This window comes from Rattus norvegicus, chromosome 9 (assembly GCF_021556685.1).
Source record: "Rattus norvegicus strain SHRSP/BbbUtx chromosome 9, alternate assembly SHRSP_T2T, whole genome shotgun sequence".
Taxonomy (NCBI): domain Eukaryota; kingdom Metazoa; phylum Chordata; class Mammalia; order Rodentia; family Muridae; genus Rattus; species Rattus norvegicus.
The window spans coordinates 122,149,785-122,170,669 of NC_141542.1; the positions used below are offsets into that span (position 1 = coordinate 122,149,785).

General features: G+C 45.0%; 1 protein-coding gene across 11 annotated transcripts in view; it reads right to left on the bottom strand.

The window, feature by feature from the left end:
- The window catches only part of Ptprm (protein tyrosine phosphatase, receptor type, M), a 701,363-nt gene that overhangs the window by 428,617 nt on the left and 251,861 nt on the right, over nt 1-20,885 (bottom strand). For 10 of the 11 annotated variants that reach the window (NM_001431774.1, NM_001431773.1, NM_001168632.2 and 7 more), the window contains 1 exon segment: nt 2,559-2,830. In NM_001431774.1, coding sequence (NP_001418703.1) covers nt 2,559-2,830 — 272 coding nt within the window. 11 annotated transcript variants of the gene reach the window in all.

Genomic DNA, 20,885 nt, shown 5'->3' on the forward strand with positions numbered 1-20,885 from the left:
CATGATTCATATTTGTAAAAGCAACAAGAGATGATCACCATCTCTCCTATGTCTGCAGCCCATGGAAGCCCACCTCAGGCAGTTCCAGATGGCCCTCGTTCTGTCTCTTATCTATCTGACTAACCCCCTCTCCCTCCCCCGCTTTGGATGACACCTCAGATGAGGAAGTAGAAAGGACCTTATGCTGGGTGGTGGCTTCCCTTCATTTAATCTCCATTGATACAGCTGTCTCTTTCCCTGCAAGTAGACAAGATAATCCAAGTCCCTATGGTGATTTTGAGGCTGATGGCTCTGTGTTTAGCTGCGTATCCTCTGAGTTCTCCTGTATCATCTTGGATGTATCATTTATCAAATGTTGTATGTTGATATTAGGGCAAACAACTTTGGTTGTTTGCTGTCCCTCAGCAGAAAAGGGGGAAACTGAGGGAGTGCTAGCCCCACAGGCTATTGAGATGCCAGATGCTAGTGCAGTGTGTTAAGGAATTTCCTTTGAGCTTTCAGCTCAAAGCACATCAAGGTCCTTAAGGAAGCAGTCAATGCTGTGCATTGACCACATCACCACCACCAAGTCTCACAAACAACAGCGAAGTGCTAATTGCTAATATCAGAAGGTGAGACCTTCCTGAAGGGGTCAGGTCACAGGGATACTGCTCAGATGATGGAATTAATGCCCTTAGGAGAAAAGGCATCCGACCTTGGACTCTCCACACTTCCGAAATGCAAGAAGGCAATGTCTATGTTCAAGCCATCCAGTTGACAGTATTGTGTCACTGTGGCTCACTAGAGTGAGCAAAGCAGTGGCTTGCATAAATCCCGAAGCTATGAGAATCTTGTTCTCATCTTAGTTGGTAAATTATGCACCATTCAACAACATGAGTGAGAAAAGGTAGGTTGGAGGTTTTGGAGTTTGGATAGCGTCCACCATGGGTAAGGCAAAGTATTTTACCAGTAGTCAGTTGTTCAAGAAAATGCCTTGAAAATGGCAATAGCTCATATTCTCACCCCCACCAACCCTGGTTCCCTCACACAATCTACTTCCCCTCCCCATCCCTGGGAGGGCTGCTCTTTCCTGAAGGGAAGTGGAGGAGGAAAGATGGGCTGGGAGGAGTAGAGAGAGGGGAAACTCTGGCTGGGATGTAATCTAAGAGAGAAGAACACATGAAAAAGAGTAAGAAAAAATATGGCAATAGCCTGATCGATAGAACGACCCATGACACTGCGGAGGAGTAGATTCATTTCATGAGCCTGGTTTCCTGAGATTGCTCTTGAATTAAGCCACACATTGAATATGTGTGGCTCTTTAACAAGGTTCAAAAAGAGGCAAAACAGAAGTTCTAGTCTTGATTGTAGTTGATAGCATACCAAACCACCATGTTGAAAGGTCTTATGAGATCTCTGTCTCTCTCTCTGTGTGTGTTTCTCTGTCTCTGTCTCTGTGTGTTTCTCTCTCTCTCTCTTTCTTTCTCTGTCTCTGTCTCTCTCTCTGAGACTTAGGGGAGCAGAGCTCAGGCAGAAATGAAGGAGAGGAGGACAGAGAGGAGCAGGATATGCGCTGACCCTGTGTAGTTACGTCCTGTGGCTGAGTTTGGGATGAGCCTATAGTCTGCTCCACAGGACGGAGGAGGGAGGCCTGCTCAAGAGAAGTATTTCCTGCTCTGAGAAGATCCCACAGTCAGACTTTAATACACAGAGACCTTAGCTATCCAGCATGGGAACTCCCTGACCACCCTCAATGCCCAGACAGTGTTTGCTTGCTGCCTCTCCAGAGAGAGGAAAACTCTGCCCCAAAGGCCACGTTTTAAAATTATATTGCTGGCTGATTATAGTATATTTATATTAAAATAAGGTATTCATTAGTTAGGGTATGTTCCTTCTTGAGAAAAAAACTATTTTTTTAATAAGTGAAAAATGGGAAATGCGAATGGAGAAAATTTATAATATGATAATGCAGAAATGAAAAAAAGTCACATTAGCTGGGGAGATGCCACGTTTCATGCATTTGTTTTATTATATCTTTTTAATATAAAAATAAAATTAAATATATTGCTTTATGCCTGCTTTATTAGCAGGCCAAGGAAAGTTTAAATATGTCACTAAGTAATCTTTTATAAGATGTCTTCTTCTTTTAGGATATGTTATGTGTGCAAGTGCTTTGTCTGCATGTATGTGTACCACAGGAGTACACATGGTACTCTCAGAGGTCAGAGGAGCCCATCAGATCTGGAATGGATACAGGATGTGGCTGTTCACACTGTCTGGGTGCCGGAACCAGGTTTGAGTCTTCCGAAAGAGCTGCTCCTCGCTGCTGAGCCATCTCTCCAGACCATAACATGAGTCACTGCTATTTCTTTTTAACTTAACTTAAACCGAGATAAACAAACTTGAATTATGTTTCTGTCTCACAGGTAACTGTAAGACAGGCTCCAGAAGATCCCACTTACTGCAGCATTAACATTTTCTGACCCACTCTCTGATGTCACTAATAAAAAAGCAACTTACTTAACAATTGTAGAAATTCAAAGACGATTTGAAACATGAAATGTCAAGAGGGCACATACCTGGTAAAAGTTGGGCCAGAAGGTGCTGACGGCCAGCTCTGCCCTGTGCCACGTGCGGGTTGGGTCTCCAGATATGTTCCAAATGGGATTCCCCAGCGGCCCATTGTTCACCTTCACGTAGACATTGAGCAACCCCGGGGCCGCGTTACTCTTGCTGGATACAAAGTAGTGAAAGTCAATGCAGTGGGTGTCGTTTTCCTTAAGCTGAGGCAGGAGCAGGTGAGCTCTCTGGCCTTCCGGTTTCCCAGAAGTGTTCACCAGCATGAAGGAGCCTGCGGGAACAGAAGTCGAGCGTCAGGACCCAAAACAGTTTTGGGGTGGGGGTGGGGGCGCCCTCTGAAAAGCCACTAACATTTATATGAATTAGCAACGTAATCACACATGTTTCACTTGAGATTAAAACAAGCCACCTTTATCTTTCGGAGAAGGTGTGTGTTTCTGTGTCACACAGGCTGGTCTCAAACTTATGAACCTCGTTCCTCAGTGTCCTGGGTGCTGGGATTATGCCACCATAAAACTCCAGTTTCTATAGCAAGTATATTGGGCGGCAGCTATGTCAGGCTCCTGCACTTTCTTGGCAACTGCAATAGTGTCTGGGTTTGATGACTGTAGGTGGGATGGATCCCCAGGTGCCTGAGAGGCTCTGCCAGAGCCTGACGAATACAGAGACAGATACTTGCAGCCAACCATTGGACTGAGAACGGGGTTCCCAATAGAGGAGTTAGAGAAAGGACTGAAGGAGCTGAAGGGGTTTTTGCAACCCCATAAGAACAACAATATCAACCAACCAGACCCCCCCCCCCAGAGCTCCCAGGGACTAAACCACCAAACAAGGAGTACACAGGGAGGGACCCATGGCTCCGTCTGCATATGTAGCAGAGGATGGCCTTGTCAGGCATCAATGGGAGGAGAGGCCCTTGGTCCTGAGAAGGCTCGATGCCCCAGTGTAGGGAAAGGCCAGAGCAGGGATGTGAGAGGGAGTGGGTGGGTGGTGGGGGAGCACCCTCATAGAAGCAGGGGGTTGTGGGATGGGGGTTTCCAAAGGGGAAACCAGGAAAGGGGATAACATTTGAAATGTAAAGAAAATATCCAATAAAAATAGCCTTCAAAAAACCAAAACCAAAACCAAAATAAAACAATACTTCCAGTTTCTTTTATCCCTTTTTTGGTTTGTAATCTTATGTCTCTACCGACCCCTAACATATTTATGGGGCCAATGAAGAAAACTATCCCAGACATTATTGCAATAAACCTGACCTATAACAAGCATGAGATAGAATATTTACAGACCCACTGGGGTCCATCTGGGAGCCAGTGACCTCCAGTAGCTGTTCATATTCCAGTCCATTTAAACCTCACACTCTTAAAGTCATCTGGCTTCTGTCTCGCCAGCCCCATTTCAAGCATCCGAAGGCCCATGTTACTTCGTGTTACTGCACTGGGCAAGCAAGGCACAAAACAGCCTCACTTTCTTAAAGGCTGCACCGGGAAACACTGACCTATTTGTACCACAGTCGGACAAACACGGCCAATCTATAAACAGATTACAGGATACTAGAAAAGATGGCCACGTGCTGCGATTCCTACAGCCAGACAAGAAGACCATCTTTGACCGAATATCATGAGAACCAAGTTAAAAATATAAGCATAGCTTATTTTTATGTCATATTTTAATAACCTTATATTAATATGCAACATACATGTAGTATTATATATAAATAGTACATCATATATTACATTTATATTTATTGTATATACATTTATATTTTATTAAATATTATATTATAGACTACTGTTTAAAGATCGCATGATGGTATGTGTGTGTTCACAGTTGTTAGCGCCTTAGAGCCCTGCATGGTGTCTAGAGCCCTGCATGGTGTCACCCAGCTACCATATCCGTGTCAGCTGAAATGGGGTCTCAGTTCTGAAACCATCTTATTCACGAGTTTGGAGGAGTAAAAGGCAAGATCAGAAGTCTAAGTTCCAGTTTGAGTTTGTAGTCCCTCACTCCAACGATCTGTTCTCCACCCAAACAGACACATATAGCACAGATGCCACCAAAACCCGAGAGGGAGTGGCAGCAGCTGCTTTAAAGGAGAACGAAGATCGAGGGTGGGTCTCGTACCTATCAGGGAAGGGCTCTGTTTGTAATGTACTTTAAACTTTGGGGGAACCTCAAGTACGACTTAGGAAAGACTCGGAAGTAGGAAGTGAGGGCACGCACCTGTGGCCCCAGCTACTCCGGAGGCTTAAGGTAGTAGAACTGTCAGAGACAGAGACCTCAAGGCCACCCGGGACAATGTAACAAGCTGGTATCCCCAAAGGGAAAGCAGAGGAAAAGGAAAAGGGACACTGCATATGTGTGGTGTGTGATATGTGATGTGTGAGCGGTGTGTATATGTGTGGTGTGTGTATGTGTGACATGTGTGGTATGCGTATATGTGTGACAGGTGTGGTATATGGTGTGTGTATGTGTGTATGTGGTGTATGGTGTGTGTGTGTATATGTGTGGTGTGTGGATGTATATGTGCTATATGTCTAAGTATGGTGTGTGTTATGTATGTGTGTTTGTGTGTGTGTATGTGGTATATGTGTGTGGCATATATCTATGTGTGGTATGTGTATGATGTGTGTGTATGGTGTATATATGTGTGTATATGTGTGTGTATGGTATGTGGTGTGTGTGTGTTTGTGTGTCTAACAATAATTAAGGAAGAAAAGGTCATGAATGAATTGAGAGGGAGTGGGTAGGATATGAGAGGAGAGAGAGGGGAGAGAGAGAGGCAGAAATAAAACCCACCATTGTAAAAGTAGCATGAGAAACCTCATGCTGTCTGGCTTCTCTGTGCCTATGACAAGAATGATCGCCTCACCTGGTAAGTCACAGGGTGTGTAGTCCCTCCTGTCCATCTCCACACAGCCATCTAGAATGCAAGGCTGCCTGTAGACAGCACTGCAGTGCTTGTGTGTAGGGCTGGGAAATATCCGGGATTTCAAGTATCCATGCTCATGGTGGGTTTGAGAGCCTATCTCTGATATACCGAGAGGACTGCTAGGCTCATCCTCACAGTCCTATCTCTTTTTATGCCTGTTTCTGTCAGAAGGCGACAAGACATGCTTCTTAAAAACAGATTAGGACTGGAGGAATGGCTCAGTGGTTAAGAGTACCAACTGCTCTTCCAGAGGTCCTGAGTTCAAATCCCAGCAACCACATGGTGGCTCAAAACCATCTGTAATGGGATCTGCTGCCATTTTTTCTGGTGTGTCTAAAGACAGCTACAGTGCACTCATATACATTAAGTAAGTAATATTTTAAAAACACAGATTAGAATAGTGATCCTCATAGCAGCACCTCCAGTTCCTGTCCTTCTTGTTTTCAGGACATCAATGTGTTAAACACATCACCTATTTGAGAGGAAAGCCAAGTCAACCTCCCTACGAATGCTGAAAGAACTAACGTGTTCAGTCCTAGACGATTATGTCTGTTTAAGAAGTAACCCTATATACCGAATGTTTAATTTCCACTTATGCCTCAATGTTTTGACTGAAAGGAGATATGTTTTCAAAGGGTAACCGTGTCTCCCTGTGTAGTCCCTCAAATTTCCTCCCCCACAAGAGGCACTCCAACTGGGCCAACGAGCAAAGGCAGTCATAATTCAAATTAACACTGGAGCTCTGTTTGTGTTCTTGCAACAAAACACCCTGAAGTCCCAAATACATAAGCAAAAGATGTGACTTTTCAGGCGAACTAAATGAGCGACACCCAAGGAGGTCAGCTTCAAATGGAGCAGTCTTTAGATGCTGGCAAGGAAGGTTTTGAGGAATAATTACCTTGGTTTCCCCCAAAGAAGGAAAACTCTCTTCTGAGAGCATGCAATGCTCCCATTCTCCAATCTCTGGGTGAATTAAATTTAGCTTAATCATATCCATTGGTAAGCGGTCTTGATTAGACTATCTTGCGGCATTGTTTGTGACAGCAGCGGTACTCTCGGGATTACTTACTCTTCTCTGCCCCATCATTAAAATCTGCACTGTGTGGAGGAGACTCGAGCTAGACAAACGAAGCTGGGCAAACGGAGGACCCTCACCAGGCATGAGGGAAGCCATCCATCCAAGTAACATAAGGGGAGATGCTCTCACTTACACCACCTGTGCCACTCGGTGCACAGGCAGACGTAGAAGCAGCCATCACAAAGCCTGCATTCTAAAACCTCATTCCAGCAAAAGGCAGATCTGGTCATCCCTTCCCATCGGCCATTGTGCCTTCATTTTATCCCCTACAAGACTGCCTTCAATTCTGTGATTTTAATGAGGAAAAAAAACCCCACAAAACAAAACAAAAACCCCTCCGAAACATGTTCACAGTTCTGCTGCCATCCTTCCCACTGACTCTAGTGTCCGGGGCCGTCTGGGCTGAAGAAGACTCTTGGAGACAATCAGTGGCCATCAGTGTGTGCTCCGGCAGCAATGTTCAAACCATCTACAACAGAGCGGCCTCTTTACAAAATCTAAAACCATCTTGGCATCTCAGCCAAGTTTATGTAAAATACCATACACACAAGTTGGTAGGAAAATGGGAATAAAGAAGGCACAAAATATAAACTGTGGGTTTGTTTTTACTCACTGAAAGGAATATAAAAATTCCTCTCTCCGATGCCATGAACGTAGCCTCAAAAGTCTGCCACTTTCCATGCTGGTGGAAGACTGGGGTCTAAAGTGTGGGCCAGCTGTGAGATGCATGGCCCGAGCAGAAGGACTGGTTAAACACGGCAACCAAAGAACGGCATGATACTGAACCTAGGTGTTGCCTGTGGAGCCCGTTCCAACACACATAAGACCCCTGGATACTCCAGCCCTCAGACAAATGACAGGCTATTTACAGAGAGGCTACACACACCCTGCCTGTACTTTACATCAGCTCTGGGTGACTCACCATCCCTTATAAGTCTTATCTGCCGCAGCTTTGGGAATAGTGACACGAAAAAATTCTAGACATTCAGTATAGGCACAGATTCTTGACGGATATTTTCAAATACTTTGACTCTGTGGAAATACAAGACTCTGGTCTGTAGCAGCCTGGCTACATTTTTGCTTCATAATAGATGGGATGTGTGTGTGTGTGTGTGTGTGTGTGTGTGTGTGTGTGTGTGTGTGTGAGAGCATGGTAAATAGATTTGGCTTGTGTACTCAAAGGAAAGAGTTCCAGAAGCCAACTGTTTCTAGCGCAGAAGCTGCTGAGGAAGACAAAGGAGATTGGGAGGATGAAGAAAAGACAGATGTCAACAGGGTGCCCGGGAGGCCTCAGAGACCCTCAGTGTAGAAAAGAACTGGATTCCAGGCCAGAAGAAACCATGCATGCAGCAGACCACAGCACATAAGGAGGCCAAGCGTATGAGTAACTGTTCCGAGGGGGAGAAGGCATGGGGGCGGGGGTAAAAATTGTACCTGCATATGCCTGGGCCTAAGGCTGTTTGGAGTTGACTTCAATACATCTCAGAATAAAGACCCAAAAGAAACAGAGCTCACAGGACCAAGAGCTTCCCCTCCCACTGATGCCAGGCAAGACCACCCTCTGCTATATATGCAGCTGGGGCCATGGGTCTGTCCATGTGTACTCTTTGGTGTGGGGCAGTGAAAGACACTCTGGTTCCCTGCTGAGGAGGTTTGAATCCCGGAGACCCTGAAAGGGATGGTGGGCTTTTCACCTGACTCCCAGGAAACCAGGCCGGTCACTAGCCTGTAGCCCTTCATAGATTTGTGACCATTAGTCACAGAAGGGCAAAACGGCCCAAGCCCCTCCACAGGTAGAAGATGTGGCTGCCACCAAGCTCAAGCCCACCTCTGTCCAACCTAGGACTTTCCCCTCGGAACGGGTCAGAACGCTCCCTTTTCTCCCCTCACTTCCCCCTCCACCCCGGGGCTAGATCCAGCCGGTGGGCCCACACTCAGTTCTCAGCTCTTCCATTAGCATCAGGTGGTGCCTGGATGCCCAAGAGCCTGAGAACCCTGTGGTTCCTGCCTCCTTGCAGGCCTGGTGACGTGACTGGGAGCCAGCTCCAGCATTCAGACTGCCCTTCCCCACTCCCCACCCCCTGAGCCTCAAGGCTTCTCACAGCCAAACACCCACCCTGTGGCAGTGGCAGCTGTGGCAACATGGGGCAAGCCATAAGCGTGGTCAGACTTCTGGAATCCAGCCTCCCCAGCTGCCGGAGCCCTATGGTGGAGCAGACACAGGACCCCACCTTTAATCCTACACTTTGGTAGTAGGGGAGTGCTAGAGGAGTGGGGCAGGAGTGTGTGGATTGGGGAGCACCCTCCTGGAGGCAGAGGTGGAATGGGGTGTTTTTGAGGGGAAACCTGGAAGGGGAATAACATTTGAAATGTAAATTAAATAACCAAAAAATATTTAAAAAACAAAAAAAACATAGCTCAGTGAATGAAGCTCAGGGTCCCCAGGAGCACCTGACAGAGGTAGGGGAGCCCAAATGGCTCCATGCTCCAGAGGCTATGCGCAAGTATAACAGTCTTCAAATGTTTTGACTATGATTTCCAGTACCAAACATGCTCAAGGCTGCAAACCACCATCCGTGTGGGGTGCTGGGTGCACGCGCACATACAAACACAGAATGTTCGTGGGCATATCTGTCACTTACAGGTGTGGTTTCTAATTCAGATGGCTTTCAGTTTGCAGTCTCAATACATTCATGCTGGCTGCAACCCCTATCCCACTCACAGCCTCTGAACAGTTTTAGACCAGACTGGAACTCCTGGCTAGCTGGTCCCGAAGACATTAAGGATACAGCTTTCGAGCTGTTCTTAAGGGTCTCACTTCCTCTCTGCAGTGGCAAACACCCAGATAGCCCTTCCTCCTCCTCCTCCCTCAGCTAGTGTTGACAAGACTGCTGATAGGGCTTCTCAGAAAACTGAGAAAACTGGGGGTAAAAAATCAGTGAGTTGAAGGAGCAAAGATCTCCAGGGCAGCGCCTCCGGGAGAGTGGCCAGCAGCACTCCCAAGGCAGAGCATCCTGGAAGCTACAGAAAGCCCTGTCTTCCAAGTCTGCTTCACGTTTGGCACAGTGCACACCATGTGCCCTTCTCAAGCTGCTGCCTGCCCTATACCCTTTGCAAATATTCATCCTCCCACGAACATGAAATATTTTCTTTTTCAGCTACCAGGAAATAAAACATGAATATGAAATTTCTCCATTCGGCCAAATACAAAATCACCCTTTTTTGCATTCCTAACAGTTACTGACCAAAACCACTAATTTATTACATTTTCTCTCTCTGTCGTCTCTCTGTTTCTCTGTCTCTCTGTCTCTCTGTCTCTGTCTTGTGTTTCTCTCTCTCTCTCTCTCTCTCTCTCTCTCTCTGTGTGTGTGTGTGTGTGGGGGGGGGTACATATTGGTCTAGCCTGTGCCATCCTGGGACTGAAGCTGACAGGTTCATCCCGAGACAGCCATTCTTCAAAGTCACAACAGTTACTATATAGCACTGGGCATTCTTTTTGAAAGAATTCCACAACCATCTAGGTGCTAGCTACAGCTGTTTCCGGAAAGTTCTACCAAGGTTCATGTGTTGAGGCCTTGGTGTCTGGGTAGCACCAACCACAGGTGGTGGGAAATTTACTAGGCAGGATCTGATGAGGGACTAAGGTCAACAGAGGCATGTCTTTGGAGGTGACTGTGGAACTCAGGTCACTTCCCTTTTTTCCACACTTCTTGACAGGAAGTAAAGGGATTTTGTTCAGTCACCTGTTCACTGCACAATATAATTATTTGCTCAGAAGAATGGAGCCAAAATTGTGAACCGAAGTAAACCTTTTATGTTTATGAGGTGTATCAGAGGGATTTGTTACAGTATTAAAAAGCTGACTGACACAGTAGTATCAAATTAACAAGCAGAGTCCTTGCACCTCAAGGATAAAGACATACATACATACATACATACATACATACATACATACATACAGATATTTAATTTTCAATTTAATGATTCATAGACAGCTGGATGGATGCTTTTGTTATGAGCTGAGCACAGGACTTCTTTGGCTATCTCTAGCCTCTTTCAATCATAGCAGGACTCCCCTGAACAGTCGGTGTGTGATAGGCATTTTGAGAGAACCAGAAATACACCAAAACTGCCTGTCCATCAACGTCCTGACACCCAGCTGTAACCCATGCCTCAAATGTTTCATATTCACCACAGAAAGTATCTATAGAACTGTAGGGGCAGTTGGACAATCCCCGAAGCTTGCCAATGTTGACATATTCAGGAGGTGAAACAGCTGCCCAGAATCCTAGACCTAGAGGGCCATCGGCCACTCTATGAGAGGAATCTGTGAGGCAGTTATCATAAGAAACAGAGCAACATTTAAGAGGTTCATGGGAAGGGAAGGAGCCCTGGGAATTCCATGCAGGCAAGCAACAGGGTCGTCTTTTATGTGCGGAGTGAGGCTTTCATGAGAACTAGACTGGATGCTATTGTGTCATTTAGACAAACCGCTTCAGTGACTTAGCTGGAAAAATACTAGGTGTGAGCTTTATAATTTATAAGTGTAAAAACAAAACCCAAGGAAAACAAACAAAACCTCTAAACTCTCTAAGGTAGCTAATGACGGTATCTCAGGCATGAGCCCCAAGTACAACAATCGGGTTCTGACAGGCAGGCTATTTAGAACGTTCTTAAGAGGCTGCTTAATTTCCCATACGTCAAACACTTTACTGATTGACATCCTTAGAAATGAGCTCCCTTTTTGTTCTAAAGCTCAGAATGACACAAACCATCACAATATAAGATACCACTTATCCCCCAATCAATATTGATTCAGAGACTTCCTCCCTCACTTCCCTTCCTACCCCCTCTCCTTCCTTCCTTCCTTCCTTCCTTCCTTCCTTCCTTCCTTCCTTCCTTCTTTCCTCCTTCCTTTCCCTTCCCCTCTCCTCTCTTCTCCTTCCTTCCTTTTTGCCATGTATAGTTCTTGTGAGCATCTACCACCTAACACATGACTCCCCTTAAGAAATAATGGCACAACCAGTTTTTATACACAACACAGACCAAACTTAAAACTTGAATAGATGCGTCATTATCTTCAACATTTCTAGCTTAACAAGCACTGCTGATGGGACTCAGTCAGTAGCTCTCCTAAGAATGTCAAAAACTCTACACACATTCTAGCGCAAAGCTCCTATGTCTCCAAAGAGGAAGACCAAGGACATTTCATTAGCCTGGCTCAGGACAAAGACAGTTATTTACGAAATTTGATCAAAGGGCAGGAAGGAGAGAGTGTCAGAACTCAGCAGTGTGAGTGAGGTACGGTGGTAAACGCCTGTGGTGCCAACACTCAGGAGCTGGAGGCAGGGAGACCTGGAGTCCAAGGTTATCCTCTGCTACTTCATGAGTTCAAGGCCAGCTTAAGTTAGATGAGACTCCAACTCATTCCTACTCTCCCAACCCCATCAAAAACAGAAACAACCCCAAAACAACCCCCAAAATAAAGACCACTTTAATATTACTAGATGAAATTAAACCAGCTTTCATATAAAACTAGTGATACATTTAATCGGTAAGTTACGAAAACGGCCTACAATTTAAGGAATCTTTCAAGTTAGTAAGAGACAGAATCAAGATACTAATAAATGATTAGTAAATTATATTAAGAAACGACTGGCATTAACAGAAATACGATTATGGCTGAGGTGCCAGAGACAATATTCCTCTTCACCACTATACCAAAATGTTCACATTATAGCAAACGCTTTGTATAATTTTAACATGAATATGTTTTTTTAAAATATAAAGATTTCAATGTCAGGCGTTTGCAAGTTGCCACAGAAGAATTTGAGAACAATTGCGTCTGACATTCCAGCTGTAGACGCCTTGACAGTCAGATCCTCTGCCCTTGTTGAGTAGACAATATGCCTTAGCCCTGAGACTGTAGCAAAGTCCTTCCCAACTCGAATCTATAAAATCAAGGCAAGCAAAGAATACATCACTGCGCCAGCGAGATCCACTGAGGAGGCGTGAAGAGGCCTCAAGCACCCTCCCTGTGATCTAGCACAGAGTAGAAATGCACAGTTTGGCCTTGTTCCTGTTTTTCTGTGTTTGCTTTAAAATCTAGTTGTATTTGAAGATGAGACGCCATCTTGGCAAGAGTAAGGAGAGCCTAGAGCAGTGGTTCTCAACCTGTGGGTAATGACTTCCTTTCAAAGGGATCTCATTTAGCTATCCTGCGTATCAGGCATTTACATTATGATATATGATAATAGCAAGTTATAGTTATGAGGTAGCAACAAAATAATCTTATAGTTGGGAGTCACCGGAAGATGAAGCACTGTATTAAATGGTAGCACTAGGAAGGTTGAGAACCATTGTTCTAAAGAGAAACATATAAACATATCCTCCGTTTCTTTTGGCTATAATAAAACCTACTGAAACCCTGATCCCCAAGAAACTGGGATTTCACCGTGAGTCTCAAGAAGACAACGCCTGGAGCTAGCCAGAGAAGGAATTTGTTTCTGGAAAGAGGTATCCAGCAGTGCCCACAATTTACCAGACCACTTGCAGGAAACAAGGGAGCCAAGATGAATCAGTGATGGGCAGAATGACATTGTGCACCCAAACGAGGACTTCTTAGTTAGACATACTCTTTCCTCTCTATTTAAACCTAAATGCCGTCCTGGAGACATGGTCCAGTTACATGGGTCTTCCAGAAAACCAGAGTTTGGTTGACAATGTGGAGCTCAACCAGCTCACAACCACCTGTACCTCCAACTTTGGGGTCTCAGATGCATTCTGACTTCCATGGGTACCCCTGTGTGTGTGTGTGTGTGTGTGTGTGTGTGTGTGTTAATACACAAAGACACACAGCATTCACATAAGTGTAAATAAGTACTTTAAAAAACATCTAAACCTTACCTCAAGGATGGCATGGATGGGGGGTAGGATATCTTTATTTGTTGATTTTTCCAATGTTGCCAGATTGAATAAATCTTTTTCTGCTTTTCCTGATTAGTTGTTTCTTTAATTAGCCTGAGGAGGACAGGTGGCCAAGCCTAGCCTGTTAGGGCTGCCAAGTCCAGGATCTGACCCTAACAGTGCAGGAACAGATGGGACAGCCGAACACTTACTTCAAGGCCATTTCTCACCCATGAACTTATGGGCGTCAATGACGTTGTCATTATATAGGTTTGTGTTGTCCAGCTTTATTCAGCCTAGCAGGCTTGGTCAAACAAACTGAGCATCCTATATTTAGATGTGTCTTCAATATTTAAACCGATTTTAAATTTAAATAATCATTCTAGATGTGACTTATGGAAAAGTCTCCTACTGTGATTTAAATATTGAAGTGTTGCCAAGCCTGTTGAATCTGAAGTGTACATGTGTTTTGTTCCAGGACTAGGATTCCATAATAGCAAGTAGTGATGGAGAAAGACCTTGACTGCATTCACAAAGATAATTAACAAGAACTTTCGAATGGTAAAGAGGTAGATACAGTGTTTCCACCTGTTATCTCCCTGCCCAAGTTGGTCCATACCATGTAAAACACTGGCTATTTCTACTGAACCTTGCCTTGAAAACTCCAACACATAACCAGCCTTTGACTCTATTTTGAGGATGGAGGATGACTCTGTGTGTGGGTGGCCACATGAATGGCACCACCCATCTAGTACCACCTGTGTGACACAGGCAGATGACACAGGGACTCAGTCCTGAGATTTAGAAGACACCAAGTTGTAGAAGAGCTGGGTGATAAAAACTACCAGCTACAACTGCAGTCTCCGGTTGTGAGCATCTGAACACTGCAGTGATTATGTCTTAAATGGTAACGAAGTTCTCTGAAAGAGCCACCAAGATCGGCTGAATGGTGGATCACTTCCCCCACTGAGGAGGCATTACAGAGAACTGCTGTGATCCCCTAGGGTGTGAAACTGGGGCTGTGATTCATAAAATATGTTTGGAAATCTAATTCGATGCAAACATTTTAAACCACCCAATAATGAGTTTATAATCTACACATATTGCTTGAATTATATAGAATACATCCAAATAAACAGAGCAACGGCACAAGAGATGGAGAAAAGGAGGTGGGGGAGAGAAGAGAACCTACAACTTCACCTAACTGGACTAGAGATGGTAAAACTGGAGCTGGTATTCAGGACTACCAGCCTGATATCCACTTGGATACACTGTGGCAGTTATGCCCCCAAGACTACCACCCACTTGATAGCCACTTGGATACACTGTGGCAGGGATGCCCCCAAGACTACCACCCACTTGATAGCCACTTGGATACACTGTGGCAGGGATGTCCCCAAGACGACCACCCACTTGATTACACCTGGGTGGAAAAGAGATTCTGAAGGAAGCTTGGCATTCTCTGATTCTCATGCTTTCTACTTCTAGGAACTAAAGGGGACGAAATGCTGTCCTGGTTTACAGCTCTGAAGCAGATTTGCAGATATGTTTCTGTATCTCTCCTTGAAGACAGGAAGCAGAGTTACTTTTCCTGAAGCCATTACTTTGTTGTTATTTTTAAATGAACTCTGAAAAACATCTTCAGTGATCTCGTTAGACACAAATTCTAGAAAGGAAAATGATGGAGCCCCACCTCTCCATCTTTGGCATGTCTGACTTTTCTCTTTAGCTAAAGATCCCACATGCTGTAATGTTTGGCTATTTTACAGTTTCCATTTTGACCTCTTTCAGTTTGGCATGTCCTTACCTGGTGGCAAACAGACTCATGTACAAAGCAGGCACTCCCCATGGGGAAGTTCTACCGATTATCTCCCAGGACAGCTAGACAGCCAGGAGGAGGGCAGGCTTGAGAAAGAACTCTTCTGTGTTTACACGTATGTCCTGATTTTCTTTCTTTACCCATGTTTTAGCTTTCTCTCTACTTTTTCAAAATAACAAAAATATTATTGGTATAAAATAGCAGTAGTAATAACAATATTACAATAAACAGTTTCAAAAAAAATAGGCCCTTTCTTCCTGACATTCAAACACATACAAACCTGGACAACAAAGACAGCAGAATATTTCCCCCAATACCCTTTTCAATCACATATAAACCCATATTCATGAATGCGAACAGTCTTTTTTTAAGAATTCTCCTATTTTTTTTTTCAGAGAATGATGCTTTGTCTAGTCACTCACCAGTCACAAGCTGTGGATTACTCTCCAAGCCAATGTGGACACAAAGACCCAGCGGGATATTTTATTGGGTTTTTTTGTTTGTTGTTTGTTTGCTGTTTTGAGACAGGGTCTGGAGATCCAGCCTAGTCTAGCTTGTAAAAAGTAGGACATCCTGCTTCACCTTTGTGAATGCTAAGATTATACAGTATCCAGTTATCAGTTGGACATTTTAAATTAATACCCCCTACTAGCAGGTGTACCCCAATAGCTATCCATGAAACACATTGTTTTTTTTTTACTCATAGAGTCCTATGTGTTAGGTCTCTTGTGTTTCTGATTTCATAGTGTTTTATTTCGTGAATATAAAAACTGTTTCAAACATGAGAACAGTAACTTCTCATTCCTTAAGCACAGTGGTCCCTGGTTTGTAGAGAGTAGACCTGCCACTTCGGTGAGCAGGCTGCTGAATGAGGACTAGATTCCAAGCCCAGAGGTAGCTGCCTTCTATTCCAACCCAGGCAGACATCATGACTTCCTGGGTATAGTCTTTGCTCCTTGATGTTGTCAAGGGAACGTCTACTGGAGCAGTCCGGAGCTCTGTCCATGTGCAGCTCACTCCACGGAGCACTTCATGAAGAATCTTTGTTTCTGCCTCTTCAATGACCCACTGGGAAGAAAATTACTATCACTCTACACCCAGAAGTATTTTTAAAAGTACTAGCTTGAGGTCACACTGAAAACTAGATTAAAAAAACACTGGTCACATTAGTTCTAGGGCAACTCTTCTAACTATACACGCAGAAAATCAAGATCTAGTTTTCCTCAGACTTGGATACAGCTACCTGTGGTCATAGGCACCACGGAGCAACTCCAAAGTAGCAAAATAGCAATGGCAAATGTCCCCAGAACTATTAGGGTCACCTTCAGTTTTCAGTTACCACTCTAGAAAAAGAAAACAAACAAACGAGAACCCCCACTATACTCTCAAATTATACACACACATATATATACACACACCCCAAAAATTAAACCCACTATGCTTTTCATGGTGGTATGAAGCCAGAATTATTTCTGTTATTTTCTCTTAACAGAAGAATTGGTGACAGAATGCAAGATCAGGAGATTAGAAAAATAAAATCGATTTCTCTGAAAACTGCCACGGTACACTGAAAATCATGAAATTTCAGCAGGACATTTAATACAGTATAAACAGTTAAACCAGCCTCGGGGTCTCCTCGGAAGCCTGGAGCCCACTGTCGATTCTTACTGCTTCCCAGTGCGATAAAATGATACAATCACACGCAGGGCTTTACTTTGGAAATGTGATTTAAGGTCAAATTATTCGAAACAGATGTTCAGCTCCCTTAGCTTACATAACCCTGGTGAGGACAAGCAATATTTAGTAAGAACTAAACGACCACGGGGTCCAGGTTGGGGAGTTAAGGAGGCACCCCAGGCATTGTGCACTTGGCCGGAAGCCCCAGGAGGATCATGATGTTCACTGTCCTACAGATTACACCTCCCTTGTTGCTGACAATGGGATATGAAGAAATAATGAAGTATTAGTAAGAGAACAACAGTGACCTTGGTTACACTCCAGGATAATTTCTCTTTCTTTTAAAATATTCGCAATTAACCAATAAAAGTAAGGGCTCCTAGCCCAGGTCGAGAAACAAAGGCCATGCACACAGAGATACAATAAGATGTACAAAGCAAAATGAGAACACACACACACAATACTGTCATTTATCTTCTGTTAATGTGGGGGCAGGGGGAATAGCCAGCAAAAAAAATGCTTGGTAATTGTGGACAGGTCAGAATTTGGAGTGACGACTTTGGGATTTTATGTCTGAAAAAAATACAGAGGGGCTGGGTATCCATGGTATCCAAAATGACTCGGGAACTGTATATTATAGCTACAGAATCTTACCTGACACTGAAGGAAAAGACTATATTCTATAATTCCATATCTCTAATCTAAAGCATCATGGGACACATGGCGGGCAGTTGATTGTTCATTGAATTAACTAGAATAAAGTATCGTAAACAAAATAAAATTGGCAATGGATTTATAAAAATCACTTTACGTTTCTTGCCAGCAGAAGCTTCCATTTTCCTTACTTATAGAAATGCTCTAGAGAGAAGAGCAAATGGGATAGTCTACACACGGTTCCAAGTTACACGCTAGCTCTCCGAGGAAGGCATTCAAGGCTTCTTTACCAATCTACAATCACACCCTCATCTCGGTCATGTCTCATAACTACATCCTACACCATGCACCAGGCACTGTGCACTGTCAGAGAATCAGAGCTGTAAAAGATGCAAGCCACAGTCCTATTCAAGCCCCATGACATAGGAAGGCAATAATACATCCATGAAGCAGTGACAGAGACCTCCTAACACACGTGGAGGGCACAGAAGGGGCTGTGAAGGGTACCTCAGGGAGATGAGTGCTGATACAGGCTCCTCAGCGGAAGGCACACCTGACTTGACTCTTGGGATGAATAAGCAGCCAAGGAGGACAGCATGCCTGAGGGGGCAGCACTCCTTCATTGAACTAGCACTTACAAGGTTACTCTGACAGACTGCCGGCACTGGCATGGGAAAGATGGCCCTGGCTCTCTAAGAGCTACCAACTCAACAGGGTAAGCAAGCCAGTGATCCAGTAAATACAGTACCAGGTCATAGTTGATGTGGTTCGGGAACATACTAAGCCTTGGATCAGGAAAGTGTGTCTGGTAAACTTCCAGCGTTGCTTTGTGAACATTGTGTAATAAGCGGCCTTGTTTTAAGAAGCTGTAATACATTCTCAGACATACTTAATGGCCACCTTTCTCTGAGAGGGCAGAGACATGGGCTTACTTCATCCACATGGAAACACTAGGTGGTTGATTAGCCCTTAAGAGCCAAACCAAGACATAAGCTTAAGCGCTCATGAGAAATCAGTTCCCTGGTTGTTTTAGAAATGGTTTTACGGGGAAGCAACCGGACACTTCCAAAGCTAAGAGTGGTTTGCAGCTCCTGTTAGAACTCCTTCTTCTTTGTAGCTCAGGGCACTGCTTTGTAAAGGTCTTTCAGGGGTGGCGTCACTGCCTTACCTGGCAGTCTAGGAAGCTGACCTTCCCCTTCACAAGCACCAAGTCAAATACTCTGGACTGTGTGTTAGTGTGAGAGCTTGGAAGTTATCTGCCCCACGGGAGATAGTTACCCGAGAGGTGATTCACTGTGAGAGCCTTTTAGGGAGCATCCAAAAGTCTTTGAATGAGGTTAAAACACTTTCCCGTCATCTATGTAGGGCTCAGGGGGGAAGAAAAGGGAAAAACTGCTCAGGGAGAAACCAAACAATGTATGTGTTTTATAATATGTGTGTGTGTGAGAGATATATAAATACATATATATGTATATATATTTGTGTGTATAAAATATTTCTTAGGATCACAAATATAAAACATTATATTAAATATATATATTTAAAAATCCATTAAGTATGCTATTAATTGGCAGGCAAGAAATGAGAGGATGGGCTTTTGTCTATTGAGAAATGTTTATCAGCAACATGAAAAGCCTTGATACCAGAGGGTGGTCACAGAAGAAGCAGCTCTGGGTCTCCACGCCCAAGACTGACCACAGAACAGAAACTCCACTGCCTGCCTTCTGCACCCTCGGGGATCTCAAAGGCAGAGCGCAGCCTGGCCCGAGAAAGCTGCTGTATTGTGAAGAGGAAGAACAGCAAGACACAGAAAGGACAGCACTGGTCAGTGCACACATGCACACACTGCAGCTGCACACTGAACACAGGGCAGCTGCACACATGCACACAGGGCAGCTGTACATGTGCACACATGGCAGCTGCACACATGCACACACTGCAGCTGCACACTGCACACAGGGCAGCTGCACACTGCACACACTGCAGCTGCACACTGCACACAGGGCAGCTGCACACTGCACACAGGGCAGCTGCACACATGCACACAGGGCAGCTGCACACATGCACACAGGGCAGCTGCACACATGCACACAGGGCAGCTGCACACATGCACACAGGGCAGCTGCACACATGCACACAGGGCAGCTGCACACATGCACACAGGGCAGCTGCACACATGCACACAGGGCAGCTGCACACATGCACACACTGCAGCTGCACACGTGCACACAGAGCAGCACACATGCACATACAGCAGCTGCACACTGCACACAGGGCAGCTGCACACATGCACACACTGCAGCTGCACACGTGCACACAGAGCAGCACACATGCACATACAGCAGCTGCACACTGCACACAGGGCAGCTGCACACATGCACACATGGCAGCTGTACATGTGCACACAGGGCAGCTGCCCACATGCACACACGGCAGCTGCACACTGCACACAAGGCAGCTGCACACTGCACACAGGGCAGCTGCACACATGGCAGCTGCACATGTGCACACAGGGCAGCTGCACACATGCACACACTGCAGCTACACACTGCACACAGGGCAGCTGCACACTGCAAAAAGGACAGCTGCACACATGGCAGCTGTACACGTGCACACATGGCAGCTGTCGGGAACTGTGATCACAACCAAGCCTTAATGTTACTGCAGGGTGACTGAAAACTTAATTCCCTAATGATGACATTCACAGGCCACAAAAAGGCTCATTTATGCCAGCAGGGCAGACAGGTGCCTGAGAGGGTTTTCATGGAGTCTCACCTACAGGCGACAAGTAAATCCTGGTCCTAGAAGGAACCCAATGGTAATGTGGGAAACGTGACAACCTAGAGGAGCTTCCTCTGTAGAGGACAAAGAAGGCCATGCAACACTGCAGTACTGCAGTCTTCCAAACTGTCTCTCTTTCCCATAGGGTTTCAAAGTTTAGCCTACACAAGGCCCAAAGGCCATCCTAAGGGCAGACTCTGGGCCACAGAGATCTGAAGACATTCCTATGAACACACTGGCAACCCCAGGTAGTCAAGTAAGTTGACACCCATGGATGCAAAGGGAGCTCCCGAGTCATTGGACATGCTTAGAGAAACCTATGATCCTAACAACAAAGAACCCACAGTGCCAGGTTAACCACAGGCCCAGACCTACTGCCAAAGAGTACAAGACAATTTGTCTTTCTGTGAAGCTTAAAACAAAACAAAAAAGCAAAACAAACTCGTTAATTTGAGACTGTGTAACTCTGGGTGGGCTGA